At 65.1% G+C, this 21550-nt stretch overlaps 6 protein-coding genes across 16 annotated transcripts in view; 3 read left to right on the forward strand and 3 right to left on the reverse strand.

The window, feature by feature from the left end:
• MAPK8IP3 (mitogen-activated protein kinase 8 interacting protein 3) overlaps positions 1 to 2234 on the forward strand; it is a 62079-nt gene extending 59845 nt beyond the window's left edge. For all 3 annotated transcript variants that reach the window (XM_007981646.3, XM_007981655.3, XM_007981665.3), the window contains 3 exons: positions 17 to 196; positions 295 to 444; positions 521 to 2234. In XM_007981646.3, the coding sequence (XP_007979837.1) occupies positions 17 to 196; positions 295 to 444; positions 521 to 642 (452 nt within the window). In that variant the 3' untranslated portion in view covers positions 643 to 2234. The remainder of the gene's footprint in view (positions 1 to 16; positions 197 to 294; positions 445 to 520) is intronic.
• Positions 2235 to 2236: 2 nt separating this feature from the next.
• On the reverse strand, positions 2237 to 3679 carry NME3 (NME/NM23 nucleoside diphosphate kinase 3). Of its 2 annotated transcripts, none has more exons than XM_007981611.3 (5): positions 3393 to 3679; positions 3163 to 3293; positions 2946 to 3047; positions 2767 to 2871; positions 2237 to 2644 (listed from the first exon to the last, which is right to left on the reverse strand). In XM_007981611.3, the coding sequence occupies exons 1-5, from the start codon at positions 3436 to 3438 to the stop codon at positions 2531 to 2533; spliced, it is 498 nt and encodes a 165-aa protein (XP_007979802.1). In that variant the 5' UTR covers positions 3439 to 3679; the 3' UTR covers positions 2237 to 2530. The 2 variants fall into 2 exon arrangements, with proteins under 2 accessions (XP_007979802.1, XP_007979794.1); XM_007981603.3 differs by having other exon boundaries at positions 2759 to 2871.
• Positions 3680 to 3788: 109 nt separating this feature from the next.
• On the reverse strand, positions 3789 to 5031 carry MRPS34 (mitochondrial ribosomal protein S34). The gene is made up of 3 exons (XM_007981827.3): positions 4711 to 5031; positions 4516 to 4558; positions 3789 to 4411 (listed from the first exon to the last, which is right to left on the reverse strand). The coding sequence occupies exons 1-3, from the start codon at positions 5029 to 5031 to the stop codon at positions 4119 to 4121; spliced, it is 657 nt and encodes a 218-aa protein (XP_007980018.1). The 3' UTR covers positions 3789 to 4118.
• A 105-nt stretch (positions 5032 to 5136) lies between these two features.
• Positions 5137 to 13035, forward strand: EME2 (essential meiotic structure-specific endonuclease subunit 2). 5 transcript variants are annotated; one of them, XM_007981813.3, is made up of 8 exons: positions 5137 to 5398; positions 5629 to 5765; positions 6153 to 6245; positions 6937 to 7028; positions 7211 to 7304; positions 7463 to 7578; positions 7710 to 7899; positions 7981 to 13035. In XM_007981813.3, the coding sequence occupies exons 1-8, from the start codon at positions 5140 to 5142 to the stop codon at positions 8149 to 8151; spliced, it is 1152 nt and encodes a 383-aa protein (XP_007980004.3). In that variant the 5' UTR covers positions 5137 to 5139; the 3' UTR covers positions 8152 to 13035. The 5 variants fall into 5 exon arrangements, 4 of the variants coding, with proteins under 4 accessions (XP_007980004.3, XP_072871117.1, XP_072871118.1 ...); XM_073015016.1 differs by having other exon boundaries at positions 5286 to 5765; positions 7135 to 7578; XM_073015017.1 differs by lacking the exon at positions 6153 to 6245 and having other exon boundaries at positions 5286 to 5765; positions 7135 to 7578.
• SPSB3 (splA/ryanodine receptor domain and SOCS box containing 3) lies at positions 8632 to 14324 on the reverse strand. 2 transcript variants are annotated; one of them, XM_037990031.2, is made up of 7 exons: positions 13857 to 14324; positions 13193 to 13330; positions 10333 to 10510; positions 10033 to 10220; positions 9848 to 9950; positions 9649 to 9774; positions 8632 to 9332 (listed from the first exon to the last, which is right to left on the reverse strand). In XM_037990031.2, the coding sequence occupies exons 1-7, from the start codon at positions 13929 to 13931 to the stop codon at positions 8986 to 8988; spliced, it is 1155 nt and encodes a 384-aa protein (XP_037845959.2). In that variant the 5' UTR covers positions 13932 to 14324; the 3' UTR covers positions 8632 to 8985. The 2 variants fall into 2 exon arrangements, with proteins under 2 accessions (XP_037845959.2, XP_007979959.2); XM_007981768.3 differs by lacking the exons at positions 13193 to 13330; positions 13857 to 14324 and adding an exon at positions 11049 to 11134.
• NUBP2 (NUBP iron-sulfur cluster assembly factor 2, cytosolic) lies at positions 12964 to 20471 on the forward strand. Of its 3 annotated transcripts, none has more exons than XM_007981719.3 (7): positions 14753 to 14871; positions 17647 to 17765; positions 17867 to 18065; positions 18978 to 19132; positions 19252 to 19362; positions 19471 to 19540; positions 19831 to 20471. In XM_007981719.3, exons 1-7 carry the CDS (start codon positions 14856 to 14858, stop codon positions 19974 to 19976), a joined length of 816 nt encoding a protein of 271 aa, XP_007979910.3. In that variant the 5' UTR covers positions 14753 to 14855; the 3' UTR covers positions 19977 to 20471. The 3 variants fall into 3 exon arrangements, with proteins under 3 accessions (XP_072871120.1, XP_007979910.3, XP_007979916.3); XM_007981725.3 differs by lacking the exon at positions 14753 to 14871 and adding an exon at positions 14901 to 15282; XM_073015019.1 differs by lacking the exons at positions 14753 to 14871; positions 17867 to 18065 and adding an exon at positions 12964 to 13121.
• The last annotated feature ends 1079 nt before the right edge of the window (positions 20472 to 21550 follow it).

The following is a 21550-nucleotide window of genomic DNA, read 5'->3' on the forward strand; positions in this document are numbered from 1 at the left end:
GGTTCTCTCCCTGCAGCCAATAAGACATCCCCCACCTCTGGGGAGGGCGCCCGTCCCGGGGGCATCATCCACGTGTATGGCGATGACAGCAGTGACAGGGCGGCCAGCAGCTTCATCCCCTACTGTTCCATGGCCCAGGCCCAGCTCTGCTTCCACGGGCACCGCGATGCCGTGAAGTTCTTTGTCTCGGTGCCAGGTGAGTCTGGGCCCCTCCTGCCATCCACATCCCCTGCACGCCAGCGGCTGCCGCCTCCCCCAGGAGGCCACTGTCCTGAATTGCTTCTGCCATCCCAGGGAATGTGCTAGCCACCTTGAACGGGAGTGTGCTGGACAGCCCAGCTGAGGGCCCTGGGCCAGCTGCCCCTGCCTCGGAGGCCGAGGGTCAGAAGCTGCGGAACGTGCTGGTGCTGAGCGGCGGGGAGGGCTACATCGACTTTCGCATTGGTGAGTGGGGCCTAGGGACGGGACTGAGGTTGGGCGCGGGGGGAGCCTGGCCCTCACTCTGCTGCCTTGCCTGCAGGAGACGGAGAGGACGACGAGACGGAGGAGGGCACAGGGGACATAAGCCAGGTGAAGCCCGTGCTGTCCAAGGCGGAGCGCAGTCACATCATCGTGTGGCAGGTGTCCTACACCCCCGAGTGAGGCCGCTGCCCTGCCTGGCCCGACCTGTACATAGGACCCCCGACCACCTGACCCCCGCCTGCCCTGCGGGGTAGCCAGCCAGGCGCCACCGCCCCTCTTCTAACCTCTCAACCTGCAGCTTTCACCTGAGTCTGGTCCCCTCCAGCGGGCAGGGAGTGCGGGGATGCCCATCACCCCTCCAGCGGGCAGGGAGTGTGGGGATGCCCATCACCCCTCCAGCGGGCAGGGAGTGCGGGGATGCCCATCACCCCTCCAGCGGGCAGGGAGTGTGGGGATGCCAGTCAGCTGGGAGGAGAAGGGGAGGGGTGCTTCCACCTGAGGGGAAGATGCTCTTGGGACAGTTTCCCGGGCGGCTCCTGGCCAGCTTCCAGCCCAGAGTCCTCAAGTCCGGGGCACCTTGGGCCCAGCGCAGGCAGGACCCGAGGTGGCCCTGGCTCCACCCTGGGCCTCCTACTCCCCAGCACCCCGGAGGAGGCAGGGGCTCCCCACCGCCGAGGCTGCCTGCCCTGAGCCCACCTCTGCATGCTGCTCATGGGGCCACCCTGCCTCCTGGGCCCTCACTCTGCCTAGGAGAGCTGGGCCAGGCACTAGCCTTTGCCCAGGGAGGTGGGCCTCGGGCTGCCCAGGTGCCTGCAACCCAGCCGGCCTTCTCTGGGGCCTCCCTGTCCTCAAGCCTCTATCCTCTGTCTGTCCCCACCCCGGCTGTCCCCTGCCCAGGGAGTTGGCATGAAAGCACGAGGCCCAGCTCCCTGGGACAGCTGCTTGAGAAGAGAGACTGCTACCCCATCCTGCCCACGCGGGCAGGCTCTCGCCATGTCCCCCCGGGCTCTGCCTGGGCAGAAGACTCACCTTGGAGGAGTGGGCTTTGGAGTCCTGTCCCTCCCAGAAGCCCCCAGGGTGGGATTTCTCAGGCTGCCAGGGCAGGCCCAGGCCTCAGGAAGAAGGGGAGGCCCCTGGCCTCTCCAGGTTCAGTCCTAGGACGAAGGCTCAGCCTCAGGTTGATGGGGGATAATGTGCTCCTGGGGCCTGCCTCCTGCACGGGGCTCCACGGAGCCCAGCTCCCAGACACGCTACTAAGTGCCTAGGGTTGCCCGCTGTGCCCTGCTCCCCTGGAGCAAGAGGCCACCAAGCAGAGGCCCATGGGGCTGAGGATGGAGCCGCCCCCAGCCGACTTCAAGCCCGTAGCGGGCAGAGGCCACCCTGGACTGCTCTCCCTGTCCAGCCGGGCCTGGCTGGCCTACTCCTACCTTCCAGGCCACTGCACTCCTGTCTGGGGAGGCCCTGATGAGGGCAGCCCAGCCCCCGCACCCACCCCCAACCAGAGAAGCACAGATCTTGGGGAGCTGCCCCACAAGCCCCGCTGGCCACCGTGGGCTGCAGCCAGTGCGCTGCCGGCTTCTCCCCACCATCCCTGCCACCTCCACTGTGATGTATGTCTGCTCCCTCGTCTGTTCCCCCAGGATCTCGAAGTGACTCCCGGCTGAGCAGTGGTGCGGCTGGGGGAGGGGTGATGATTCTCCTCAGGCTTTGGCCCTGCAAGCAAACCCACATATCTGCTCTGTATGTAATAAACGTCTGTTTCTGGACCCAAACCGACACAAAACCGAGGACTTCACTTTATTATAAAAAGAAACGTTGGACCATGTTGGGCTGGGCACCAGGACACTGTCCTGGCACGTTTCCAGGCGAGCCGCGCAGGCTCCTGGAGCAGCTCCTCGGGCAGGAAGCCCTGTACGCCAGGGATTGGAGAGGCCCGCGCCACCCTCGATGCAACGTCCTGACAGGTGGATGTTCCCAGCGCTGCGGGGTGGGGCCAGAAGCCCGGCCACCTGGGCCCTGGAGGAGGCTGGGGTGTCAGAGCCTCTGCGACGCGCACCTGCCGGGCTACTCATACAGCCAGTGCCCGGCGCTGTCCTCCCAGCACAGGAGCTCGTCTGCGCGGAACCACAGCGCGATCTCGCGGCGGGCACTCTCCACCGAGTCGCTGCCGTGAATCAAGTTCCTGAGCGGAAGAGGGGCGCGTGAGCGCGGGAAGGAGAGCTCCGGCACGGGTCCCACGAGGGCCGAATTGGGGGAGGCCGAACGGGGCTGGGCCCGTCCCCAGGGCGAGCCTTACTTGCCAACCTCGATGCAGAAATCCCCGCGGATGGTGCCGGGCGGGGCGTCGGCCGGGTTCGTGGCCCCGATGAGCGCCCGCGAGGTGCGCACCACGTCCAGCCCCTGCCATACCTGTGCGGGGGACGGGGGCGGTATCACGCAGGGGTGGGGTCCCGGGGCCGTCCGCCCGCTTCCCGGGCACTCACCATGGCCACCACCGGCCCGGAGGCCATGTACTTGACCAGGCGGCCGTAGAACGGGCGTTCACGCAGCTCGGCGTAGTGCTCGCGCAGCAGCTCCTCGGAGGCCTGCGGAAGGGTCAGGCCGCCTGCGCCCGCACCCGGCACCCAGGCGTCCCCAGGTCCCTGCCCCGCTTCCCCCCACACCGCGCCCCCGCTCGCTCACCGCGCCCCGCGCCCCCACCTGCACCAGCTTCAGCGCCACCAACTTGAAGCCCTTCCTCTCGAAGCGCCGCACGATCTCGCCCACCAGCCGCCGCTGCACGCCGTCCGGCTTCACGGCCAGGAAGGTGCGCTCGTGTGCGCCGGTGCAAGCTGCAGGGCAGGCGGGGACGTGGAGTCAGACCGGCCCAGCACCGGCCGCCCGCCCCCCGCCCCCCGCCCCCCGCCCGCGCGCCGCTCCGTTCCGCTCACCGGCGGGGAAGAGGTTGGCGAAGATAGTCAGCACCAGGCAGATCATGATGGCGGTGCGGGCGCGGGCTCCGCGGGGCGGGGCGGTGGCGCCCGGGGCGGGGCCTGCGCTTAAAGAGGCCTGGTCCCGGCGCGGCGGCCTCCGCGGACGCACGCAGGGAGGCTGCTTCACTTGCACCCCGGAACCCAGCAGCCGCCGGGGGCCAGAGGGCAGCTGCGGAGGCCAAGTCTCCTCCAGTGGCTCGGACACTAACTGTATCCCCCACAACCCGCCCAGGTGGTTCCACCCACGCGGCGCCCTGCTCCGCACCGCCCGAGCCCCAGCTCCCCGGCCAGGGCCAAGACCACAACGTCAGCCCTTCTCTCCCCAGTCCTAAAGACAGCGCGCAGACACCGCAATCCGGGGTACTTCTTTTCTCTTTATTCCCTTTCATGGCTTCTGCCGGGATCCAGGCAAAGAGAGCACTAATGGGGGAAGGGGAGCTAGCGCTTCCCGCTTTCCCCAGCGTGAGCCTGCGGAGTTGGTGTGGGGCAGCAGGGCCAGAGGAAAGACATATCTGGCGATTTGCCCCAGCCCTCCCCACTAAAATGCAGATCCTCAGAAAACGTCGCGAAGGTGACCTCCCAGCTCCGAGGTGCAGACTCGGGTGTATCGCGAAGACGGTTTCTTTCATCAACAAGATCCCCGCTGCCTCACAGCCCCTCAGGCCACCCGCTGGTTCTGGCATTCTAGACGGGGGTGCCCTTGGCCCTTCCTTTGTCCTCCTGTTTTGCAGGGTAGTCCCAGGGTTCCATGCGTGTCCTCTGCACATTCAGCATGGGCTCCTCGGTGCTAGTGTCTCCATTTTTCTGTCGTTGTGCGAGAATCATGGCCCGGAGGAGCGGCGGGTACGGCACGGGGGCCAGGCTGTCCTCCGGCGCCGGCGTGAACGCGGTGAAGGCCTCCTCCTCGTGCTTGGGCACCAGCCGCCAGTCATGGTACATGACGTGTTCGATCTCCCGCGCCTCGCTCTCCGTCTTCCCTGATGAAGGAAAAGAGGCGTGCTGCACACACATCTGCTGTGCCGTCGGTGGTCGGCATCGAACTGCCGGGCACCCGCTCTCCACCAGCTCTCCCGAGCCTTACCTTTGAAGGTCAGGATGCCCCAGGCCTTCCCGTGGTCCAAGTTCTGCAAAACCAGAGGAAAGCGAGGTCAGCTCGCAAGGCTCTCGGCCCCCGAGATCAGGAGGTGGGAGCCTCAGACACGCAAACCTGAAGGGAGGAGGGGAGGCGGGGAGACCAGGCGGCTGCAGGGGCGGGGTGCGGACAGGGTGCACGCACCTGCGCCGTGTAGTCGGGCTGCACCCGCGTGAGGCGCCAGTAGCACGGCTCATCGTGCTGCCACAGCCAGGACTTGCGCGTGACCAGGCGGCCGATGCCGAAGAGCGGGAGGCGGCCGAGCAGCTGGAAGAGGCGGCTTTCGCGGCGCACGTCGGCCCAGGCCCGGACCGGCAGCCGGCGTCCAGAGAACGGCCGCGTCAGGGTCTCGTAGTCCACAGCGTACAGCTGCGAGTCGCGCGGCCTGTTCAGTTTCTCCCGCAGGGCGCGCATGCGGCGGGCCAGCTCCGCAATCAGCCGCGGACGCACCTTCTTCCGCGCCATGGCGGATCCGCGTCCTCAGCGCTGCGGCCGGAAGCCACCGGAAGAGGCCGGTGTCCCAGGCTAAAGTGTTCGGGCGCGGCCGGAAGCGAAAAAGAAGTCGGTCCGGCCATGGCGCGGGTTGGACCCGGGAGGGCGGGGGTCTCTCGCCAGGGCCGGGGCCGGGGCCGGGGACGGGGACGGGGCGGGAGCGGTCAGCGGCGACCTCCAACCTGGGAGATCTCAGACTCCGACGCTGAGGGCCCCGCCGGCTCGGAGGCCGCCCCGAGAGCCCGGGACCCAGCAGGGGAGCGCAGGGCGGCTGCCGAGGCGTTGCGGCTGCTACGGCCGGAGCAGGTCCTGAAGCGCCTGGCGGTGTGCGTGGACCCAGGTGCGGCGGAGGGCACGGGCGATGCTCGGGGTAGGAAAGGTCTTTCTCCGCCAGGCGGCGCCCTCCGTCCGACGGGGCAGGGCGCGCGCGCCGAGGGTCCTGGGGCCGGGCGCGCTTCCCAGTCGGGGGTTTGTGCCGAATGCAGACTGCCGGGTCCGCGCCCCCGCCCAGGTAGGGCGCTCGCGAGGGTGGAGGGAAGCAGTGACCGCGCTCCTCTCCCCTGGTCCCAGCCATCCTGGAAGACGCTGGTGCCGACGTCCTGATGGAGGCCCTGGAGGCCCTGGGCTGCGAGTGCCGCATCGAGCCCCAGCGCCCGGCCCGCAGCCTGCGGTGGACCCGAGCGAGTCCCGACCCCTGCCCCCGCAGCGTGAGTGCTCGCGGGTTCCCGAGGGCCAGCCCCGAGTTGGCTGTTTTGCTTCCATGATTTCAGTCCTGGAGCTGTCCCTGAGGCAGCTGCCCTGGGAGGTGCGCGTCTCGCGGATGGTAAACCACGGATGGAGAGCGGAAAGGGGGGGTGCCCAAGCCGTTCTGCTGGTAAAGAGCCGAGCTGGCTGGATAAGGTTCCGGCCGGAGTCAGGCTGTGGTCAGGATTCCTGCCGGCCCCACAGACCTGACCTGGGCTTCTGTAGAGCAGTCCTGTCAGGTCCTGGGCTTGGCTGGGGCCACGGACCGCGTTGCTGCTAGACTGCCCAGGCAGGGCCCCTGGGGCACCCGGGGTTGAGACAGGCAGCAGCGCGTCCCCATGTCCCCACAGCTGCCTCCTGAAGTGTGGGCTGCAGATGAACAGGAATTCCTGCTGCTGCTGGAGGCCGAGGAGTTTCTGCAGGGCGTCGCCACACTGACCCAGGTGCTCGGGTGGTGGCAGTAGTCCGTCTCCAGTTAGGAGGGGTGGGTTCCCAGCCGGGAGGCGCCTGCGCTGCCGGTCCCCGCCCTTGTAGACGGGGCTGGAGGGGGCATGGGGCAGGCCGGGATTCCCCTCTGATCCGAAACCGTAGAGGTTTCTAGGGTGAGATGGAGAAAGCTCCTGGGCACCTGTGGAGGCTACAGCTGCTCCTAGAGGGTCCTGAGAAGTGCCAGGAGGCCGGGGTCTGGGTAGTAGGCTGCAGGCGGGCTGTGTTCGTCCTCTGACAGCGGACAGCCCGGCCCCTGCCTGCAAGGAGCAGTGCTCAGGTGCTGTTGCACCAGGCAGCATGGGGTTAGGCCAGACCCCCCGTCAGGTCCCTGCGTCCAAGGATGAGTCTCTCAAGCCCTTGCTTTGTGCTAGGTCAAAGCTAGGCTGGAATACAGAGGTGGGCCAGGATGAGGGGCTCAGTGGAACTGAGATGTGCCCAGGCAGCCACTCCAGGGGTCTCCTTAGCCTTCTTGGCCTCGTGGGAGGCAGAGCTGGTTTTCTCAGAAGGGGTAACAGAACAGGCTCCTCTGGACACCACTGGCTCTTTCTCAGGCTTGCTGTTCTGCAAACCAGCTGTGGCCTGGTGGCCCATGGCCCTGAGCCGCAGCCTCCCGTGAACAACTGTGTCACACGTTCTCGTCTTCAGATCTCTGGCCCGACTCGCTGGATGCCCTGGATCTCCCCTGAGACCACCGCCCGGTCCCACCTGGCTGTCATCGGGCTGGATGCCTACCTGTGGTACCGCTCACTCCTATGCCCACAGCAGGGCTGGCTGGGACGGGGGTTCAGGGGAGGTGGGCGCACTTCTGGGGTTGCTGTGGCACAGCTGATCCCACTTCCCCAGGTGGGCTCTGGCAGAGGCCATGCTCTGGCAGGGCAGGCCCCATGGGGAGCGGGGAGGAATGGTCACCTCTGCTCAGGTCTCGCCAGCACACTGCCCGGGGGACACAGCAGCCGGAAAGCCCGAAGGTGGCCGGTGCCGAGGTGGCCATCGGCTGGCCGCAGGTGGAAGAGGTGAGGGCCTGTCTGAGCTGAGTGAGTCAGGTGGCCTGGGTCCCAGTGATTGGGCTGCTGGCTGGGTTTGGTTCCCAGTGTGGCACATGGGGCAGCTATCAGCTGTGTCCCGGGGAGCCTTCCTCTGGCTCCTGCTCACCGGCTTGCCCCCTCCCCAGGCCCTGGTGCTCCTGCAGCTCTGGGCAAACCTGGACGTGCTACTGGTGGCCTCGTGGCAGGAGCTGAGTCAGCACGTGTGCGCCATCACCAAGGCTCTCGCCCAGTGTCCCCTCAAGTGCGTGACACCTGGACTGAAGGGGGCAGGGGACAGGATCACCTCAAGGTGGTGGTGGTGCCTCCCCGGCCTCTGGGGAGCTGCTCAGCTGAGGTTCTAAAAGGCTTCTCCCTGTCCTTCCCTGTCCCCAGGCAGTACCGGGAATCCCAGGCCTTTTCCTTCTGCACAGCAGGGCGCTGGGCAGCCGGCGAGCCGGTGGCAAGAGACGGCACAGGGCTGCGGGGGGCCTGGCGGAGGCAGATCAGGCAGTTTAGTCGAGTCAGCCCAGCCGTGGCCGATGCGGTGGTCACAGCCTTCCCCTCCCCTCGCCTTCTGCAGCAGGTGGGCCCCTCCCTCCTCAAACCCCTCCAGGTGCAGAGGCCCAGTCCCCAGGCACCCTCTCATACCTCTGCCTGCCCCTAGGCGCTGGAGGCCTGCAGCACGGAGCAGGAGCGCATGGGCCTCCTGGCTGACCTCCCTGTGCTGCCCAGTGAAGGCGGGCGTCCCCGCAGGGTGGGGCCTGACCTCTCCCGCCGCATCTGCCTCTTCCTGACCACGGCCAACCCCGACCTCCTGCTGGACCTGGGCTCCTGACCACACATGGGACCACCAGGACAGCATGCATCCTTGGGGACAGACCAGATACCCTGGCGCAGTGGGGGAGGACCCCAGCCATACGTGGGTTGGGTTCTCAGCCTCTGGCTGAGCAGGTCTGACCTCGGGGAGGGTGGGTGGTTGCAGGGGAAGTTTTAGGTAGCTGGGATGAGAAGAGGGCCTTCTGGCTGGCAGATGGCTGGTGATTCCTGTGCTGAGTCCTGGACACACTGGCCACAGGGGAGCTCAGCAGCAGGGCTGTGTGCCACCCGCCCCCCCCACACACACACACACTTGGCAGGGGCCAGAAGGCAGCACCAGGGCCCCACTGCCACCTGGAGGCTTGGGGTGTGGCACCCTCAGCCAGAGGCAGTAGGGGACTCCTGAGGATGTTGGGGGCAGTGAAACCTGGGAGAAGGCCCAGGATGCTCACAAGCCTGGCCTCTGCATGGATGTGTTTCAGCTCACGCCACGTGGGTATCAGACATCAACTCTACATTTATTGCAGTCACTTAAGTCTACGACGGCAGGGCAGCCGCCGACAGCATGCAGACCAAGTTAGGAAAATCCGAGTCCCTGTGGGAAGAGCAACGGCGGGCTCCAGCCAGGCCCTCCTCACAGCCTCCCACAGGACCTGGGGCTCAGGGCAGCTGCTTCCCCACCCAGCCCAGCAGCAGAGGGTCCTTAGAGCCTCCACAGAAAGGACTGTCCCAGCCTCGGGAGGCAAGAGATGGCTCCCTCCAGACGGGCCTCATCCAACTCCGCCCTGGAGTGTGGCTGGAAGAAAGGGACAGGAAACGGCTGTCCCAGCCCAAGACAGTTTCCACTGGGAAGTTAGGTCCGGCGGCAGCGCTTCCTCTGGCAGGGCCGGGGCTCGCGACTGCTGGGGTGGGCCGAGGTCGCTGCCTGGGGATCAGACACTGGGGCCTTGCGGCGGCTGCAACTCATGCTCAGGACCCAGCCCAGCTTGTTGTGTAGCACCTGCTTGAGGCCTGGTGGCAGGGGCAGGCCCTCCAGCGTGTCCCCCGAGTCTGGCCGCAGCTGGCGCAGGCGGTGGCAGCAGAGGTACTGGAGGGAGGTAGCACTGGCGCAGGAACGGGTAACCTTCATGCTGCTTCGGGCTGCCGTGGAGCACACCATCGGGTAGAACCTCTTGTTCTGCAGCTTGGTGGCTGCCACGCCTGGAAGGGAGGAGCCTAGCCTGAACCCCAGGCAGGGAAGGGGACAGCTACCGAGCACAGCCCCTCAGACCACATGCTACAGTCACCTAGCATGTATGTCACAGAGCAGCTGACACAGCTGAGGCAAGGCAGAGGGTGCACGTGCTGGCCCTGCCACTCTAGCCTGGCCTCGCTGTCCCAGCCCCTGGGACCCTGGGGCCTCAGGCTTCTGGGAGGAACCCTTTCAGGAAACCTCAGTGTCCGCTGGGCTGCGGTGGGGTGGCCGCCTCCCTCAGGGTGACAGCTGAGAGGAGCTCAAGTCCTGTGGCGGCCTCACCTATGCACTTCCTGTTCTTAAAGAAGGTGAGCGTGCCGTGCCAGGTGTCCAGGTGCACACCGATGATGGAGCCCTGGCCAAACCGCGACGAGAAGCTGGTCTTGTCGCCCTTGTGGTGAAGGAGGCCTGGGGGCAGCCAGGGTTGGAGTGAGCCCAGGAGCTCCAGGCTCGGCCCCGCCCCACCCTGGGCCTCACGCACCCGTGTAGGAGAGGCCCCAGCTGTCCTCGTCCCTGCCGAGCAGGCTGCAGAACGTGTGGCGGTATTTGTCCAGGTCCACGTCTGATGTCCCGATGCCCACCATCTAGGTACAGGGGACGGGCAGAGGGCACTCTGGGCCACCGGGGCCAGGCCCCCCAGAAGCACCCTGGGCCAGAGCAACTTACCATGTCAGTGCCGTAGACAGGCGAGGTCATCTTGATCTCCCAGAAGTGCTGGCCCTCCCCCAGCTCCTTGGTGCCCCGGATGGCCGCTGTGCCACAGCTGTACTCCATGTGGAAGCTGACCTTGCGGTTGTCACAGCTCAGCAGGGTGGCTGACGACTTATTCAAGTCATCCCAGACCCAGTCGAAATCTGTAAGAGAGGCCCAGGCTGGGGCAGCTCTGAGAGCTCCATGGGGCTCTGCCCTGCCCACCCCTAGGCCCGCCCACAGTGCAGTCCCAGCAGGGGCCGGACCCCATCTCACACTCATCTTCCTCTCCGCATTGACAGTCCTTGCCCCGGTGGGCCGAATGCTGGCTGCTACAGAAGGAGGCCTCGCTCTGCCCGGCACAGTCACAGAAGGACTCACCGGTCACAGGCACCGCACTGGGGATGGATGGCGGCAGCGCAGAGTACTCGGGGTCCGAGTCCGAGTCGCTGTGCTGGGAGAGAAGGGCCGGCTGTTCCTGCCTGTCGCCCGCTCCTGCCCTCTCACCCCTGCCCTCTTGCCAGCCCAGCCTGAGTCTCTTCCTCCCCTTCCCTGAGCCACCCAGGAAAGGATGGGGGTCCAGGCCTCCAGGGACTTCACAGGACCCCGAGTGCATGGCCCAGGCTCCTTCCCAACAGGCTCCAGCTCTGCCCCATTCTGCACAACCAGGAGGGCCCTGGAGGCCCAGCCACTGAGCAACAGCCAAGGCCGCCTGGCCTCCCAGTGGTTTCTAGATGGTGGATGAGCCCTGGCCTGCCCTACCTGCTCAGAGCTGAGACCGTTTGGACACCTTCCCTGCTCCACCAGCCCCAGGCAAGGCCACCACCCCCGCACCAGGCCCAGCTGCAACCACCTGGCCTCAGGGCAGTCCCCACCACACTGTGGCCCAATGACCTTCCTGTTACCTGAGCAGACCCTGCCTCACCACAGGGTCCCATTGCCCAGTGCCCACTACAGGCCCCACCCCTCCTGGTGCCAGCTTCAGTGGTCACCTGAGGCTTCTCCAGCCCCTTCATCCCTGTTCTGTTTTTCTTCTTTTGCTTCACTGAAGTTCTCCTTGGTCCTGATTCTTGGCCTCCTCCCACTGAAATGTGAGCTCCTTGTGGGAGGCGGGGCCCCTCCCAGCCTCCTCCCTGTCACAGGCTTTGTGGGGGCCACCCAGGGCCTGAATGGACCAGGGGGTCAGCAGGGAGAGTGCTAAGTGGCCAGGGGGGCCCTGTGGCAGAAGCCTTGGGACAGTGAGGGTACAGGTTGGGGGCTGGTCCAGGAGAAGCCACAGGGAACCATGACATGGGCGCCACCAGCTTCCAGGTGAACATGGACCTATCCAAAGCCAGCTTCAGGGCAGGACACTGTCGTCTCTGGAGGGGACAGCCCCACCCAACAGACAAGGCAGGCCCAGAGGACTCTAGCCCACTGCCTAGAAGTGGGGGTCCCCAAAGCCAGGGTAGACCCACTGAGTCAGAAGCCAGGGCACAGAACTGAGCACTTGTGTGGCAGGTCCAGGGCTGGGCTCCCTGGAGAAGGAGACAGACTGAACGCCACTGCCTACCTCCACCCACAACGGACTGCAGGCCCATTTGGTGACAGGACAAGCAGCCCCTGTGTGTCGGACACTGCCCGGCCCGTAGGCACGCCTGCATCCCACAGCCACGAGCCTGTGAGGCTCAGGTCATGTGACCTGCAGGAGCTGGGGGTGGGCGGGAAGGCAGGTCAGGGCCTCTCCCTGGCTGGAGCAGGGAGCTCCAGGAGACCCTAGGACAGCCCCCACCCGGTGGGGAAGACCTGCTTCCCAATTTGCCCCCAAGGCCTAGTGGACCCACGGGGCTCAGGGAGTCCTCACTCGGAGGGGAGCCCAGCCCCTCCCAGGACGCCTGGCTGAGTCTGAACAACTGCGCAGGGGAGCTGTGACAGCAGAGAGCAGCAGCAGGTCACACAAGCAGCAGCCCCGGAAGGACACGGCCCATGGTGACAGGACAAGCAGCATGCGTGTGTCAGACACTGGCCTGTGGACACGCCCGCATCCCACAGCCATGACCCTGCGAGGCCAGGACAGACTGCTCCAGGGCACATGACCTGTGGCAGCTAGAAGTGGGGCAGGAAGGCACAGCCACACTGCTACTGTGGTGCAAGGGACATATCAGGAAACCGACTGGGAAATCACCCCCCACAGGAACCCCCACCCCTCCCAGCCTCACTGCACCCCATCAGGCCAGGCAGCTGCCCTCAGGGTCTGCTAAGGCGGAGGTCAGGGGCCATGGGTGCAGGCAGATCTGCCTGCAAAGCCCACAGGCACATCAGATCACCTGGGCTGTTGTGAACACCTTCAGGTTCCTGGGCCTCCCTAAGCAGGTGCAGAAATGTTTACCTTCAAGCGCCAGGGTTTCGGTTTTGGTTTAACACACGTGTCTCTGAGCAAAGAACGTGTGTCTGCACTGGCAGAAGCGTCCGGTAGGACACATAGCAAGTTAACGACGGCCACCTCCAGAAATGGACTGGGTAAACCAAAGAATTTTTTTGTTTTGTTTTGTTTTCGAGTCAGGGTCTAGCTGTGTCACCCAGGCTGGAATGCAGTGGTGTGATCACAGCTCACTACGGCCTTGACCTCCCTGGCTCAAGCAATCCTTCCACCTCAGCCTCCTGTGTAGTTTGGGACTATAGGCACGTGCCACCACACCTGGCAAATTTTTAAATTTTTTGTAGAGACAGTTTCACCCTGTTGCCCAGGCAAGTCTCAAATTCCTGGGCTCAAGTGATCCTCCACCTTCAGCCTCCCAAAGTGCTAGGATTTATGGGTGTGAGCCACAGTGCCCAGCCCCAGAGTGGAGGATTTCTGCTGAATGAACCAAAAGCAACTGCCAACCTCTCCACAGACCATGGATTTCAGAAGAGAAAGCACAGTGAGGAATGCAGTGTGTTCTGAGGTCCCATCACCTGAGGCTGTGTGTGTCCTTTGCCAAATTAAAGAGTCTCACTGAATGTGGCGTGCCCAGCAGACAGGCCCAGGGTTGGCCTGGTCCTCTGGCCTCAGAAGCATCTTCCCCTCCGATTGATTCCCTGTTCAGGTAATGCCTGCCTGCCTAGGGCATCTCCATACCTCAGCCCAGCCATGTCCGCGTGGCCCCCTGGGACCTACCTGCCCATCAGAGTCGTAGCCCCAGTTAGTGGAGCCTGCTAGAGCCACAGCCCGGGCATCTGCGTCTCGGCGGGCTGCACTCAGGACGAAGTGCCAGGCCCTGCTGCTCCGGGGGCGTCTGGCCATGGTGGAAAGAATCTAGAAGGAAACACAGGCTCTGGGCAAAGTTAGACTCACAGCGCTCCCAGCCCTGAGCTTCCAGGCTGGGCCACGGACCCACTCAAAGTGGGGACTGCAGGGGCCGCGCCGGTGCCCAGCCAGGGCTCCAGAACGCTTCAGGAGCCCGTACCTCACTCCAGGATCTGAGCAGCTCAATAAAACCTAGGTAGACCCTGTGAAACGCCACCCAGACACCCATGACTCCGGAATGCGAATCCCAGCCCAGTCTCCTGCTCCACCTCACGAAACTGGCCGCCCCGCCCGCCTGTCCCGCAGGCACTTCAAACCTCCACTCGCTCCTCCTCCGTCGTCCAGTTTGACAAATGGCATCTCCGGCCTCTCAGTTCCTCATGCCAGAAGCACGGTGGTCACCCCTCCCTGACACCTTCCCCTCATGCCCGGCCCGACCGCCGCACCCGCCTGCATCCTCCTCCCGCCATCATCTCCCGGGCCACACGGCTCAGCTCGCCTTCCCCTGGGCTCCTCGTGAAACAGATCTTAAAACCTGCTCAGCGCTGGCCGCTGTTCCGGCATAAAATGCAAAAGGCTGCGAGGGCCGGGTCTGCGCTTCCCAGGCCATCGACCGGGCCCCTCCCTCGCCAGCTCCAGGGTCCCCGCCCTGCTCCCCGTGGGTTCCGCCTCGCCTTCCAGGGTCGACCCCTGCGCCGGGCTCGCGGCTGGCAACGCCCGCTGGGCCCCGGGCGGGGTTTCAGGGAAGCCGGGGAGGATCGCGGCGCCCGGACCGCCGAACCCTGTCCAGCCCCAGGCGAGCGCGGGTGCAGCCGGAACCGCCCGGCCTGGCTGTCCCCTCCCGCGGGCGCGCGGGTTCCGGAGTCGGCGGCGCCTGGGAAGCCTCTCTCGGGCGCGGCCCTCAGGAGACGAACAAAAGCGGTGCCCTGGCCGCGCTGCTACCGCCGCGCCCGCAAGGTCAGCGCGCCCGCCCCGAGCCCGGGACCGCGGCCCGCGACCTGCCGCTCACCTGCAGCCCCGGCAGCGCGCTCCGCTGGCCCGGCCCTGACCCACTTTCCGCCCGGGCGCGAGCCGTAAACAATCCCCGCCCCCTGCACCCATTGGCTCCGGCAGCGAGGGGCGGGCACACCTGTCACGGAGCTTCGAGCGGGGGGGCGGGAGTCGGGAGACAAAGCTATTGCCGAGAGGTTTCGGGAACCGTCTATCCTGATCCAACGTTCCTATTGGCCAGTCCCCAAGCGATGGGCGACAAAGCCTGCGCGCCCATTGGACCCAGGGGGGAGGCGGTCGCGCAGGCCGCGTTGACACGAAAGTAGGTCCGTGCCCGCGTCGTCATCTGCGCCGGAATCTGCGGAACCGGCAAGGGTGCTCCTTCCGCGATCTGATTGGCTGAGACAGCAGGACTAGGCCTATCAAGAGGAGTCAGGGGTGGGCACGCACTGCCCATTGGTTGGAAGGCCCTTCGCTCCATCTGGGGGGCTGACGGCCCGCAGGCGGAAGCGCAGGGCGGCCGCGAGCTCCTGGCGGCGGCGGGATGGAGGCGGCGGCCGGTGAGTGGCGGGCCAGGGAGCGGAGCCGGGACGGGGCTTCGCCTGGGGCCCCGCCGCGCCCTATCCCGGGGCGGCCTCGCTGCGTCGCGCGCCTCCAGTGCGACCATCACCGGCCGGCATGGCTGGGCTGGGCCAGAGGCCGCGGCGCCGGCGTTTTCTAAACACGGTCGTTTTCCGCGTGCCGCGGATTGGATGCGGAACGTCCGTGACCTCGGAGGGCCTGAGTCGTGGAGCTGGGGGAGGTTTTAAAGGAAACTTTGTGGAGCACCGCGTTGTAGGCGGGCGCGGTGGCGCCTGTGGGCCCCGCTACGCTGGAGGTCGCGAGGTCGCGGCCGCGGTCGCAGCTGCACCGCAGGCCGGGCAGGAGCGAGACCGTGTCTTTAAATAGGTCTCATGTGCGTAGTCATGAAGGTAAGACGGACGCCGGCGTCACCTGCTTTTAGTTATTTGTGGAAGTGGCGCTCTAAGTTCAGAAAAGTGAAAGTTGCGCGGGACGGAATTCACACCAGTGCGGACGATGCGTTCGCCAGGTCAGCGCCGCGGGCTCCCCTGAGTAGTGGGAGCCGCATTTCTCTTCCGAGAGACCTCGAGTCCGGTACCCAAAAGAAAACATTCCTCGGACCGCACGGGCTTGTAGCACAACTCTGACAGATTAGAAATCCAGTGCTGGAGTCTTATTCCAGAGGAGAAGCCTGGAAAAGCCTGTCCTTATTATCAGGACGGATTTATTACAAAGTAAGGATGTTACTGAGATTGGTGGAAGCTTTTTTTTTTTCTTTTTTGAGACAGGGTCTTACTATCGCTAAGGCTGGAGTGCAGTGGCGCGATCATAATTCACTGCAGCCTTGTCCTCCGGGGCTCAAGCGACCCTCCCACATCAGCCTCCTGAGTACCTGGGACCACAGGATGCACCACCCCGCCTGGCTCGTTTTTTAATGTGTAGACATGGGGTCTTAATACGTTGTTGAGAGTGGTCTGGAACTCCTGGGCTGAAGTGATGCTTCCACTTTGGCCTCTCAGAGTGCTGGGATTACAGGCGTGAGCCACTGCACCTAGTCCAAGCTTTTATTTTTTTTGTTGTGGGGAGACGGAGACTCGCTCTGTTACCCAGGCTGGAGTGCAGTGGCACAATCTCGATGACGGCTCACTGCAACCTCCACCTCCCAGGTTCAAGCAGTTCTCCTGCCTCAACTTCCCAAATAGCTGGGATAACAGGCACGCACCACCCTGCCTGGCTAATTTTTTTGTATTTTTAGTAGAGACAGGGTTTCACCATGTTGGCCAGGATGGTCTCAATCTCCTGACCTCTTGATCCCCTTGCCTCAGCATCCCAAAGTGCTGGGATTTTACAGACGTGAGCCACCGCCCGGCCCCAAGCTTTCTTTAAATGGAGAAAATATGCACTTAAAAATTCAGAAGGCCTAGATTGGGCAAGGAGATGGTGCTCAGCCTCCGTCCTGTGCTTCCAGCACAGCCGCGCCTCCTGGCAGGCTCATGCTGACCGTGCTTTGCTGAGAACGGGCTTAGGAGCTGCCTCAGGTTGCTGAGAAGTGAAACGTTCTTGGGGGATCCTTAAGGGTTGTTGTCCTGGTTCCCTGACACTAGTCCCTGCGTTTACCATGGTGCTCAGCCCAACCCACCAGACAGGCACAGTTCCCACCTCTGCCAACAAGGAAAGCCCCTGGGGGTTAACCCTGCCGCTGGCGCCAGCACCGATGGCAGTGTGGCAGTCAGGACCCAGGCCTGACAGAAGTGCCCACCTCTCTCTGCGCAGATCACTCCCAGCACCCCTTGGTGTTGCAGGGATTTAAGTCAGAATCCCTCTTATTGCCTCAGGGGTGACCGAGAGGCTGTGGTCTCGGGGCTTTGTGTTTGCAGGAGTGTGGGGCTGGGGCTGGCTTTTCCGTGTCCCCGGGGGAGACCTCAGGCAGCCTCTGTAGGTTTGAGGACCTGTCGCGTACCAGGCTTTGGCTTGGGGGGCCTTTGAACCTGCCCTTGAGAGGCGGATCAGGACGGGGTGGTTTCTCCCATCGTGTGTGGAGCCCTCACGTGCGCCCTCCAGGGACCTGTCAGCAATGGAGCAGCGTGCTGGAGACAGGGGCGTGACCTCAGCCGGGGCGCAGGGGGGAGAAGGTAGGGGTGTTGCCAAGGTGTCTGCCACCACGTGGCAGGGACAGGACGGGACCCTGGAAGGAAGAGGAGCTGGGGCTGTGCAGGGAGCAGCCAGCTGCCCTCACCTACTGCACATTGCAGGAGCCGAGAGCCAGGGACGCCGGTGTGCAACGCGTGGTTGTTGCCACCCTGGGCCCTCAGCTGCCAGCATCCCTCCTGAGAACTGGAGGCCCAGGGCAGCCTCTGCCGAGCCCGGGGTGTATGGACTGGGGAAAGGGTGGAGTCTGTTTGGTTTCCGTTAGAATTAGCAGGGGGCTGGCAGTCTCATGATCATGACACTCACATGTGCGAGCTTGCACACGCCCGCGCATGAAGGAGCGCATGCACCGAGAGGAGAGTTGGGCGGTTTCCGCTGTCAGCAGCACAGCCTCAGGCGGGTGCAGGGAGTGCCGTAGTCTTAGAGGGACCCCCCCGGGTCTGGGGCTGCAGGGGACCTGCCTGGAGGTCTTTACATCAGGGCGAAGCCGGGCAGGGGCCGCCTCTGGGTCTGGTGATTCACCACTGCCCCGCTCAGAATGTGGGTGCAGGAGGTGGTGGGTGACCCCGTGTGTGGGCACAGTGGGCACCAGGAGCCCTGACCTTCTCTGTCGTGTTTCTCACCAGAGCCTGGAAACCTGGCCGGCATCAGGCACATCATCCTGGTCCTCTCAGGAAAGGGGGGCGTTGGGAAAAGCACCATCTCCACGGAGCTGGCCCTGGCCCTGCGCCATGCGGGCAAGAAGGTGAGCGCCCTGCCCCTCACTGGGCGGAGCCCCAGGCAGCCACCTGCATCCCGGCAGAGGCCTGGCAGTGCCCCCGGCCTAGGCTATGCCCCTCCTTGCAGGTGGGGATCCTGGACGTGGACCTGTGTGGCCCCAGCATCCCCCGCATGTTTGGGGCACAGGGCAGGGCCGTGCACCAGTGTGACCGCGGCTGGGCACCCGTCTTCCTGGACCGGGAGCAGAGCATCTCGCTCATGTCCGTGGGCTTCCTGCTGGAGAAGCCGGACGAGGCCGTGGTGTGGAGAGGCCCCAAGAAGAATGGTAATGGCCCGGCGGCCTGTCCACTGTCCTGATCGAAGGTGTTAGCGTCGGCACCGGCCTCTCCTGTGGAAATGCCCCCCTCCAGCAGCCAGGCCTGTGCCTGGGACCTGCACAGGACACCCGCGACCAGACCCAGGGCTCTGGCTGGGGGTGTCTCGAGTTGGGTCTGTGCTGCCACACAGCCGACCCCCATTCCCGGTCAGAGGGAGCGGGGTCTTCTGAGACCCTGGCCACGGCATGCAGGGACCTGGGGCCCCCGTGGGGCAGGTCATCGGGCAGAGCTGAGGGGGTTCTGGTGCCTCTGGAGCAGGTGGCATTAGACGCCCCCAAAGGCAGGGAGAGGCTGGTGGGAGTGAGGCATAGAATCTGGGTGCACCGGGGGGCGTCCGCCGCGGAGAATCTGGGTGCACCGGGGGGCGTCCGCCGCGGAGAATCTGGGTGCACCGGGGGGCGTCCGCCGCGGAGAATCTGGGTGCACCGGGGGGCGTCCGCCGCGGAGAATCTGGGTGCACCGGGGGGCGTCCGCCGCGGAGAATCTGGGTGCACCGGGGGGCGTCCGCCGCGGAGAATCTGGGTGCTGCCATGTGTGGCGACAGACCCCTGGAGGGTCCCGGCTCCGTGTTCTCATTTGCGGCCTTGGGGAGTCGGTTGGGGGGGCTCTGTGGGCAGGGGCTGGATGCTGGAGAAAGGGACGCTGTAGACGGCCCTGGCCCCATCTTTGCACTCCTGGTCAGGGCCTGGCCGGCTCCTGCGTTGCTCCAGGGCCTCCCGAGAGCCTGTGATGGAGGCTGGTGGCAAGTGACATGTGATGGACTGCAGCTCCTCGGCCTGACCTGGCTGGTTCTTAGTGGCACAGGGCCACGTGTGCAGACCTGCCCTGCCCTGACCGCCCCGTCTGTCCCATCTTTGCAGCGCTGATAAAGCAGTTTGTGTCCGACGTGGCCTGGGGGGAGCTGGACTACCTGGTGGTGGACACGCCCCCGGGGACCTCCGATGAGCACATGGCTACCATAGAAGCCCTGCGCCCCCACCAACCCCTGGGGGCCCTCGTGGTCACCACACCGCAGGTACCGCTTCGGCCCCTTCCCAAGTCCCTGTGGGCTGCTTCCCAGCGGGCTGGGCGGGTCTCCCTGCCTGTGCGCCTGGCCGAGCCCAGCAGACCGCAGCCTTGGCTCCCGCCCCTCAGGCGGTGTCCGTGGGGGATGTGAGGCGCGAGCTGACCTTCTGCAGGAAGACGGGCTTGCGGGTGATGGGGGTCGTGGAGAACATGAGCGGCTTCACCTGCCCACACTGCACCGTGAGTCCCGGGGGTTGCAGGGGGACCGAGGCAGCGCCTGACCGGTGGGGGTGGCAGGCAGGCCGAGGCGGGGCCTGGGATGGCGCTGGGCTCACCGCCATCTCCTAGGAGTGCACCAGCGTCTTCTCCAGGGGCGGCGGGGAGGAGCTGGCCCGGCTCGCCGGGGTGCCCTTCTTAGGTGAGTGTTCCAAGCTGGTGCTGGGGTCCCGGCCTCCCATTCCGTCTCTGCCCTGGGTGGGTTTGACCTCCGTGCCCCCAGGGCCCGAGGGAGAGGAGGGGATGGGAGCTGTTTCTTCCACTCTCAGGCCACACGCCGCACCACTGCGACCTGTGGCTCATCCACCCGCGCCCTTCTCAAGGCCCTCTACAGGCACGGGTGGTTCGGGTGCATCCACTTGTGGTCAGCTGAGCCCATGCTGGGAGCGGGAGGTGCAGACACAGCGCCATGACCTCCACTGTGCCCTGCAGGCTCTGTGCCCCTGGACCCCGAGCTCATGAGGAGCCTGGAGGAGGGCCACGACTTCATCCGGGAGTTCCCCGGGAGCCCCACCTTCGCCGCACTCACCTCCATAGCACGGAAGATTCTGGACGCGACGCCCACATGCCTCCCCTGACTAAGGCCGCCTCGAAGCTGCCTTCCAGAGCCACCGAGGGCTCTGCCCCAGCCTCTCAGAGAAACAGAGAGGGCTCAGTTCCCGGGCCCTGCAGGGGCAGGCCCAGGCGGCGTCAACGGGAGAGCGGCTCCCTGACCAGCCATGCCCCAGGGATGTATCAGGCACCAGCAGCTCTGCCTGGTTGTTCTATGGCTGAGAGGACAGCTCGGGCCCTGGTGCTGTGGCCTGGGTGCCCTGCAGCTGTGAGACGGGGGCGGCTTGGGCTCTCCTCCCTTCCACGTTTCCCACCTGTGCCCCTGGCAGCTGCGTGTCTACATGATTGGCAGAGCATAGGACTTCTGCAGTCCTCAGGGGACCCCGGGCCACCAGCACCCTGGGGTCACTGTCATCTGCGTGAAGCTGGGGGAGCGCTCCCTAAGGGGGCAAACTGCCTCAGGCCTGTCTTGTAACTGTAGAGGAGCCAACCATTAAACGTGTCCGCTGCTGTGATGACGAGTTTGACGTTTCTAGAGTCTTCTGTCCTTCGGGGTCAGATAGCACCTGCTTCTATAAGTGCTTGGCCTGGGCTGGGCCGGCAGGTTCGTTAGCTTCGTTGTGAACAAGCCCCTGGGTCCAGGTGCTGATGCGTTCACATCAAATGTGGGAATCTGAGGAGATGTTGTGATAAACCTGAGAGCTGGGCGCTTTGCTATGGAAGAATGGCCTCCCTGGGACACTGCGGGACCCCTCCTGGGACTGAGACCAGAAGTCGGGTTGAGAAGGGAGCTGCGATCCCAGGGGCCTCCTGCACCTCTTCTCAGTGAGACCCGGAAGGAGAGCCGTTCCAGAAAGCAGAATGCGTCGTTTTTCCCAAAGGAAGAGCTCAGCCTTCAGCAGAGGAGGACCCTGGAGGTGGGGGTTGGGAACCAACCCGGGCAGTCCCTGGGCGGGTGGGAGGGTGCCAGGCGCACCTGGGCCAACAATGCCAGTGCCCTGAGGGGGCGGAGAAGACCAACGCTGGGGGCATCTGCAGGGGGTGCAGCTTCCCACGCTAGACTGACAGCCTGCCTGGGGCTCACTCCTCACCCCACCTCAGCCTCACCCTGGCTGCCCGGACCACGCCCGTCGGGACACTGCCTGGTCCTCAGGGCGATGCCTCGAAGAGGGGGGTGATACGCAGAGCTCTCGGGGATTTGAGTTGGTGCCATCATTCCTGGGGGACGTCCTGCAGGGAGCCCGAGGGGCAGCCGCAGGGACCAGGAAGACACACAAGTGTGGGGCAGTTGGCCAGGGCGGTGGCAGGGCAGGATCCAGACGGGGGCCTTGGGCGTGGCTGAGCCGGGCAGGACAGAGGCGAGGAGACCAAGGCACGACCCAGGCAACGCCGTCCCCCCTCCCCAAGCCAGGTGGTTTCTTTTGAGACACGGTCTCGCTCTGCCGCCCAGGCTGGAATGCCATGGCGCAATCTCGGCTCACGGCAGCCTCTACCTCCCGGGCTCCAGCGATCCTCCTGCCTCAACCTCCCTAGGATCACAGGCATGGGCTGCCATGCTCAGCTAATTTTTTTTTTTTTTTTTTTTTTTTGTAGAGATGGG

The sequence above is a fragment of the Chlorocebus sabaeus genome, chromosome 5 (genome assembly GCF_047675955.1).
Source record: "Chlorocebus sabaeus isolate Y175 chromosome 5, mChlSab1.0.hap1, whole genome shotgun sequence".
Taxonomy (NCBI): Eukaryota; Metazoa; Chordata; class Mammalia; order Primates; family Cercopithecidae; genus Chlorocebus; species Chlorocebus sabaeus.